This window comes from Scardinius erythrophthalmus (assembly GCF_964197995.2).
Source record: "Scardinius erythrophthalmus genome assembly, chromosome: 21".
Lineage (NCBI taxonomy): Eukaryota > Metazoa > Chordata > Actinopteri > Cypriniformes > Leuciscidae > Scardinius > Scardinius erythrophthalmus.
Genome location: NC_138241.1, coordinates 21,720,716 through 21,729,931, shown reverse-complemented (window position 1 = coordinate 21,729,931; position 9,216 = coordinate 21,720,716). Strand labels below are relative to the sequence as shown.

Sequence of the window (9,216 nt, the reverse complement as noted above, 5' to 3'; positions counted from 1 at the left end):
TGGGTCTATACAATATCTGCTACAGGGTTTTGGGACATGGGGCTACAGAAGATAGGAAAAGGAGGGGGATGTCACAAATATGATAGCCATACCTCTGTCTTTTAAATACTATGACTCACTATTTGGTAAAGATATATTAGAAGCCTGTATAATTGGTCCAGCAGCTTTCTTGTAGCTGATATGTGATTGAACCCCCCCCCCAAAAAAAAAAAAAAAAAAAAAAAATATATATATATATATATATATATAGAAGAAAAAATAATTGCAAATAAGACGGTCAAAGCTGCCAGTCTCTTACACGCCATACTCTCGCTCACTTGATCAATACACAGAGGGCAGGTTGAATCAATGCTCTCCAGAGTAGTAATAGTTGGAAAGAGAAAGGGGGAAAAAAATGACAGTACATGAATAAAACTCTGGGTGCGAGTGGTGGAGGGGGAGGACAGGAGGGATGGAGGGATGCGGTGCCCCTTGTCCTCCATCGTCCCTCATTCATTTACTTCCAGAGCTGGGTGCTGAGGGTCTGACCAGATGGGGGTGCCACCCAGCCGCCCATGGGGGCACCAGGTGGCCCAAATGCCATTGGAGCACCGGAACCATTCAGGTTCATTCCAGACATCTGTTGGTTAATCTGAAAAAGACAAAGCAGAGAGAGAAGTGTGAAACATCTATAGATACCAGACTTGTTAGAATAATTTGCGCTGGTCAAAAACCTACAGAGGAAGCATTTTATGGCATCATGGACGACAGAAAACCAATAAAAAAAGGGTTTCTTCTAAAAATACCTAATTTCTGCGAAATTCTTTGCCAGCATTACATGTGCCCTTTGCGGAAAAGGCAAGAATGCACTGCAATGAGCTCAAACAAAACTTAAAATTGGAAGACATAGGGAGAGAAATCATAAGCATTTAATTCACAATATTTTACTGAATTTTTAATTTATTTAAACATTTTAATATAAAATATTAACTCATTACCATTCAAATGTTTGTTGTCAGTTTAAAAAAAGTCTTTTATGCTCACCAAGGCTGCATTTATTTGATCAAAAATACAGTAAAAACAGTAATATTGTGAAATATTCAGGGTCACATGATCCTTCAGAAATCGTTCTAATATCTGGGACTCAAGAAACATTTCTTATTATCATCAATGTTGAAAACAGTTATGCTGCTTAATAGTTTTATGGAAACAGTGCTACATTTTTCCCCCAAGATTTTTTGATAAATAAAAAGTTATAAAGAAAAGAATAACAAATAAGTAAAAAGAATAGCATTTATTTGAAGTACAAATTTGTAACATTATAAATGTCTTTACTGTCATTTTTGATCAATTTGATGCATCCTTACTGAATAAAAGTATTTAAAGTTAAAATTGATCACTCACAAGATTGCATGGCTGTTAAGATGTGTCTATGAAGGTCACTAGGTTTTGAAAAAGAGTTTTGTTATCAAAAGAGAAATATACTTGCTTTTGGTGAAGTGTCTGCAGTTGCATGAAAAGTAAAAGTGTCTTTTTTTCATCAGATATCAGATATATACGACCAGTAATTTCACCTGAGGATGGCCTTTCCCTCCAAAGTTCCATTTTCCTCTTTTCAGGTTACTAAACTGTCCTCTGATTTTTAAACTCACTCACCCCTCTTATTACTCTTCGTCTGCTTCTACTCTATCTCCCTTTCATTTTCTATACCTCTGCCCTTTTCCCTTGACTTCCACCAGTATTCTTCCTGACTGGTCCTGTGGGGCAGCCCATCAGACACGTCTGTCTGATTTATACTCCTGTCTCTACAGCTTATAGCCAGCAGAGAGAGAAAAACTAATGGTTTCAAATAAGCAGTCTCCTATTTTTCATTATTAACTTGAATTCTGGGAACTAAAGTTTGTGCAATCTTTATCCAGCTGTCAAAATGGATATATAATGGAAAACAGGATTTTTCTGTCTTCGCAATAAGAGTTGCCTGTACTGTGTTGACAATGGATGTACAAAACTACATAATCCACCAGTCAGTTGGTTGTCTGGCATTTACAAAGGCAAAAATAAAATACAATCTTTTATTACTCAAAACTAATCTCTTCACAGAGAACTGTGGATGATAACAGGAACACTGCTCACAGCACATGATCAGTGCAACAAGTCCAACAGTAATTGTCTTGAAATATGTCATTGAATGCGGTAGATTTGTGACAGAGACGCCGCTTTGATGGCTGTAGTGCCGGTGTTTTAGAGGGAGATGAGAGATGTGATTTTACTATGCTGACAGTCTAACCGCACACTAAACACAGCTTTCAAAAAATATAACACTTAAAATAGTCAACCTTATTAATTGACTGGATGGTTGGTGTTTACATACAATGTTACGTTAATGTTTACATAACTGCTTAGCCACAATTCAGCTCAGCCCGATCTGTGGAGCGAAACAGTGAAATGAGCCAATCAAAACAGAGCTCATTTGCATATAAACAACTTAACTACATAGCTTGCATAAATATTGCATAAAATAGTAATGAAAAAATAAATTACGACCATAATTACAGTATATGTTTTTAGATTACACAAACGTTCCAAATATTTCTTTTTAAGAAATGAATACAAAAAATTCAGCAAGGATGCATTAAATTGATCAAGACAGTCAGTAAAAACATTCACATTGTTACAAAACATTTCTATTTCAAATAAATGCTGTTCTTTTGGCATGTTTTCAACTATAAGAAACGTTTATTGGTCACCAAATGATTTCTGAAGGAAACGAAGTGATGATGCTGAAAATTTTGCATTGCCATAACAGGAAAAAAAATACTTTAAAATAATTTCCCCAATTTTACTATATTTAATATCAAATAAATGTGGCCTTGATGAGCATAAGAGACTTTATAATGATATGATTCAAAAATCTCACCGAACCTAAATGTTTGAATGGTAGTAGATTGAAGGGAATACATATTGATATGGTACAAAAAGCCACTTTAAATATACAAAAACAGTAGCATTTGCCTTTTCCCATACAATCTTGAAATACAGAGTACAATGCACATATTTCATCGGCCTCCTATTCATGTTTAATTCCAAAGCACTAAAGCCCTTCCTGAGGCGGAGAGGGAGGTTATCCATCACCGTGAACTCCTGGAGTGCTCTGATGTCTCACAAGGTGACTAAACCGCTTTAGGCCATGAAGTGTATGACTAGAGTGAGATAGTCAGAGGGAAAAATGTTTTTAAAAAAACCTTCCCAAAATACTCATGAGGACCCACTGTGGACCTAGACTTCATTTAGCAGGACAAATTTAGCCAATCTCATAATTACACCTGCTTCCTCTGCAACACAATACCGCATACGCACAGAGAAATAAGTGTGCCGTTAGAGTGTGTGTTTGTAAATACTCCAAGAGCCGTATTAAAGGGAGTGAATATCAAACGCTAATGATTCTTCTCCTCCCTGTGTGCTCGGTAACAAAGAAAAACATTTCAAGTCAGATCCATCACAGAAAAAAAAAACACTCCTCCCATGAACCGTGCGGCAAAATTACCCTCACTCCAAAAAACCATTAAGCACAAGCATTTCTTTTCTCAACCGATCTCTCAAAATACAAATGTGCTGCTGAAGGCCTATAACTCGTCCTGCACACGCTTGCATTGTGGGGAGGGATTTTAATTAAGGCCGTGTGAGTGTAAGGCACACTATATTGATTTATGATGTGTAATTAACCTCCCACAGGCTGAAATCTCGGACTCCCTCGTTCACAGCCTCATACACAGAGGGTCACAGGCCACGGGAGGCAGGGAGATGATAGAAGATGAGAGGTCGGAGTCACCGAGCCCTCGTCTTTAATGAGCCACATGCAGATGAGAGGTGACAGCAGATTAGATGAGGATTTTAAAAACCCTTATTATGAATCTCTGATTATACGGTGAGAGTGACCGAGAGAGACTGAATGTGACAACTCGCTTTTCACCTAAAATGGCTTTGAAAATGTGAAAGATCCGATCTGAAAAACAGGAAAGCTTCGTGAGATCCCGGGAGATGCATTGTGGGAATCGAATGTGATGAATGGTAATAGCTTCAGATATAGATGTTCTCTCTATAAAAAGCAGATACTGATCCACTGCAGCCATTGCGTCATATCAATGACTCATGGCAGATTCTGAGAGGGTTGGTTAAAAATATACCCCCAGAAGAACATTATGAACCTCACCTGAAGCTCTTGACCTCCAGTATGTGACTTGACATTTTTTAATTATGACATTTCTCAGGTCCCCTTATTTCACTTACAACATTTTTTTTGGTTCTGTTTATCTCATGATATGATTGCATTTATCATTTGTTTGTCAGCTTTTTGAATACTTTGGCAAAATTGACAGGCTCTTTCCTTTTTCCAGTGGAGCTAACTAGCTGTTATCTGCTTTCAACAAGATTACCACTCGACAGATCTACCAATTCAAACTCATAAGTACAACTAGTTTCATAAGGACTTCACCATGGCTGCATTTATTTGATCAAATATACAGTACTATTGTGAATACTATTACAATCTAAAACAGTTTTCTATTTTAATTTTTTTTTCAGTCACATGATCCTTCAGAAATCATTTTAATATACTGATTTGCAGCTCAAGAAACATTTCTTATAATCAATGTTGAAAACAGTTATGTTGCTTATTATTTTTACCATGATACATATTTTCTGAAGCGCAGGCCACTCCCTGAACCTTTTTTTTTCCCAGAGCTGTCACAGAGACAGGTGTGATTTCATAAGACACTAATTTCGGTGACTGAAGGGACATTTTATTTGTAGTAAATTGCTTACAGCACCATAACATACCTGTGCCATATTCCACTGTCCTTGCTGACCTGGCTGCATGGCATACATGTTTTGAGGGGCCACCATGCCCTGAGGTCCCATCATGCCTGGAGCCAAGCCCATCACCCCAGGCTGTGTGTTGCCCATAAAACCATTAGGCATTGTCATGCCAACCATCATGCCTGTATTCTGGCCCATCATCGCGCCACCCTGGCCCATGACGGCCCCCATCATGGTAGTGGGCGGCATGGCTCCTCCCATCCCGGGGAAAGCCTGGAAGTTACCCTGTGGCTGCGCAGGGAACTGCATCTGAGACGGGCCCATGAACATCGCAGTCGCTGTGGGAGCAGAATTGCACAAAGGTTCACAAATAAGATTTACACACAACGCCATGTTCAATATGTTCAAAGAGACAAAAACAGAAGCAGACCAGAGGACACGGACACACAAAGCATCACAGGCAGAGGAGAGCAATCAATATCTGGAATAATGTGTGCAGTTTCTTGCCCTAAGCACAGAAGAAATGGATCTTTGAGATAGGAGAGGTGTGCAGGATGAAAGGGGACATATAAAGCGTCCTGATGGTGGAGTCTTCATTTTGAGCATCTGAGGTTTTGGGAAATGTCCTCTTTGAAGAGCGGGGCAGGAGAAGCAGGCAGCTTTAAACCTCGTTCAGCAGTATCAGAGTGCTGAGACACGCAGTGCTTGAATTATTGATACTCCCATTAAAGCAGGGCTTCTCAAGAACCTCGCTTGCTTTCTCTTTCTCTCAAACACACACACTCCCACTGCACCATTAGAAATGGACTCTGGACGCAAAGCGCCATTTATAGATCAGCATTTTCTCGCTCAGATCGCTCATTCTCTGAGGAATAAGAAAGTGGGACTCTGGGGGGATGGATGTACCTTGTGCAGGCTGTTGTGGGACGGTGCTTGAGCCGTACAGGGAGAGAATGGAGTCCTTGGAGAGAGGTTTCTTGGCCGATTCCTCTGCTTTGCTGCTCCCGCTGGTTTCGCTGAACAGGTCCAGATCTCCCTGTGCTGGAGCAGAACTTCCGGTGGCCGTAGCACCTGCCACAGCCCCTCCGGCAGAGCTGGCTTGAATGCTCCCAGCTGCCTTACTGGAACTGACCTGCAGAGAACAGGAGACGGTTGACTTAAAGCCACACAGATTCTCAACACCTGATAATGCACTCTCAAAACATAAATTCCTGATAAATCAACAAACTCATTAGCAATCACACACACACACACGCATGGATATATATGTGGGCCTTAAAATCATGAGCCAAATTAGGTATCTCTACAGACTTTCCAGTCTAAATGGTGGAAAACCTGTGCCAAATCAACCGGATACAGCTCCAAACACCCACAGAAGAAGTACCACTAAGAGGAAAAGTACCAAAAAATTATCATATTCATGCTCATGTTAAGCATGGGCCATTTAAGGTCTGCTTATTAAGTAGCTTAGGCTGGAATCAAAACTGGATTATGTTGCTGCCACAGTACCAGAAAAGGTGCAGTCACATTAGCAAAAATTTGTAGTCAAAAAGGTTCATTCTAAATGGTGTAGCAATGTATAAAACACAGCTCACACAGAAGTCACTTTCAAACCAAGCAGCTTTCTGTAGAAATCTTTCGCTCTAACGTGAAATTCTCAATCATGCGGATTCCTACTGAAATGCCAGCATTTTGCTGAACAATGGTTCTTAAGGAACCAAAAGAGAGAGTCAAAAGATGGCAAATAATCAAATCAAAGTTGGTTAAAAATATCCATCCTGTATAAACTCAGAGGAGAGAAGACACAAATACACACACACAAAGATGAAAGAAAGGCTTCATCATCTTCAAGCAGAGAAATGACATTAATTAGACTGCAGCTGTGATGAATGAATAGCTCAGGAAGAGGAGACACAATTCACCGTTTACGCAAAGTTACAGCGCACACAAATAGCAAAAGATGGAGGAGACAATCAGTAAGAGGCAGTTTGTGTTCAGTCAAAGCACCTGCATCCTTTTACTCAATTACAGTCGTGCGACGCTAGACTAGCAGCCACAAAGCTGCAGATGGTACGGCTGATGCCATGGTTACCCTCCAAAAAGCAAGTCTGTCAATATGAAACTGAGGGAAGATTCTAGGCCCAAATCATAGTTCATATGTTCAGGAAAGTCAGCATGCTGACAAGTAACTGACTGACTCTGGTGGCACATGGCTGCAGAAACTCAACAGTGGCCCAAGGTCATGTTCAGTGATGTGTGAGACCTGGGCGAGCCTTGCTGAGATTTGGCACAGGCTCCATTCCATTCCTGATTAAGAACCAGGAGGGCATCACACTATTTAAGCAGGACTGAGGTGCGCTATGCTAGCAACACACCATGCTACTGTATATATTAGCCATGCCAGATGGACTTCATGAATCCTAGTGTCTTCACAAGTGTGACTGATAAAGGACAAAAAAGCAGGAAAATATACGGCGTATGTGTGAAACAACGGCAAGCACACACCTAACATCTACGGAAAACTGTATTCTTGTACTGTTTCGACTTTAATCTCGACATGTTTCGACTTTAATCTCGACATGCTAGATTTTCTTTTTTTACGGATTTCTTTCTTTCTTTTTCGTTGCGGTTCAGGGCTTCCGTAGGCTATTCTGATCATGCTATGACATTTTCTCGTTGTGCAGCTGGCTCTAGAGGCAGTATTTTCTAACCATGTCGGGGGAGTTTTATGCGTATGCGTTTTAGAATAATGTCACTTGCCAGGTCATGTAAGGGGGTAGACTACAGAATTTATTATACTTGTCAAAACGAAAATAGGAACTCCACTATGTCTCTCTTTACATTTATTTTGTCCAGTTGTCGGCATCAGCTAAGAAAAGAAATAGTTCGCCCCACACGTCCAAAATTCTTAGCACACTTTAGATAGCCTTCCGCAACAAGTGCAGGCTCTTTGGTGGAGCTCTGCTTTGAATGAAGTTCCATCATGACAAATGAATGGACAACTTGCGGAGTGACATGAAGACATGAATCAGAGGCACAAAAAACGCTGACAGCGGTGAGCGTTCATTATGTTTACCAACACCGTGCTTTGCACACGACCCGGCAAAAAAAAAAAAAAAAACTAGGATTTGCACGATTTTCATTTTCAGGTCGGAAAAGCCGGATTTCCGGATTTATCCGGAAGAATCACACCCCTGTGTCTTTGTCTTTTGGCTGGAAGGGTATTTATATGCTTGTGATAAATTAAACATTACATCAAAAAAAATTTTTTTTATATACAGTATATACAAATATACACAATTTTGTTGCAAATGCTACCTTTTAAAAGTTTGGGTACAGATTTTTTTTAATTTCTGAAAGAAATTAATACTTTTACTCAGAAAGAATGCATTAAACTGATAGCAAAGACATTTATAATGTTACAAAAAATTTCTATTTCAAATAAATGCTATTCTTTTGATCATAAAAACAACAACTTTCAACAAAAATATTAAGCAGCACAACGGTTTTCAACACATATAACAAAAGTTTCTTGAGCACCAAATCTTCATATTAGAATGATTTCTTAAGGATCATGTGACACTGAAGACTGGAGTAATGATGCTGAAAATTCTGCTTTGCCACCAAAAGAATAAATTACATTTTAAAATCTATTCAAATAGAATATATATATATATATAGTAGAACTAATAATATTTCATAACGTTACTGTTTTTAATGTATTTTGATCAAATAAATGCAGCCATGGTGAGCACAAGATACTCTCTATTAAAACAAATAAGTTAACAAAGGAAAGAAACCGATCTGTCAAACGATTTCACAGGGTCTTTTAAGCACTAAAGCTAATTATAACATTTCACCCTCCATAGAGAGTGAAAGAGAAAAGCAGAGAGAGGGAGTGAAAAAACAGAGGGAAGAATGTGCCACATCATTTGAATTCAAATCGAGCGAAAACAAATAGATGTGTATCAATCGATTTTCCCCACAAAAATCACCCCACTCTAGTATCATTAAGTGGCAAACATGCTTACTCAGATGGCAGATATCGAACAGGCCATTCTTTGAAGTTCACTGCTGAAGTACGTGCCTGACATGAGCTCATAAATAAAACTAAACGATAAGAGCGCTATTCAGAGACAGTCTCTGCTCTCCTGCTGTCTATCCATCAGTGTCCCGGAGCATCGGGCATGGATATGATCCACAGTAATCAGAGACAAAAAGGCAGGGTTGGGAGGATGGGGTGGAGGTTGGCAGGGACACATGCGGACGCTCTCTTCCCATTTAGATGGGCCGACTCTGCGCTTAGGTATGTGGGAGGAACACCTCCAGCTGCTGCTGCGCCAGTCGCCACATCTGATAAGAACCGAGCAGAGCTGAACACGGGTGAACAGCACTGCCGCACGATAAGCCAAACACCGCCTC

At 39.8% G+C, this 9,216-nt stretch overlaps 1 protein-coding gene across 3 annotated transcripts in view; it reads right to left on the bottom strand.

Moving 5' to 3' along the window:
- Window positions 1–366: 366 nt before the first annotated feature.
- The window catches only part of smap1 (small ArfGAP 1), a 107,865-nt gene continuing 99,015 nt past the window's right edge, over window positions 367–9,216 (bottom strand). For 2 of the 3 annotated variants that reach the window (XM_081351181.1, XM_081351182.1), the window contains 3 exons: window positions 5,701–5,926; window positions 4,816–5,132; window positions 367–631 (listed from right to left, as the gene is read on the bottom strand). In XM_081351181.1, the coding sequence (XP_081207307.1) occupies window positions 497–631; window positions 4,816–5,132; window positions 5,701–5,926 (678 nt within the window). In that variant the 3' untranslated portion in view covers window positions 367–496. Of the gene's footprint in view, window positions 632–4,763; window positions 5,133–5,700; window positions 5,927–9,216 lie in introns of those variants that run through there. The other variant, XM_081351183.1, reaches the window with a different exon arrangement.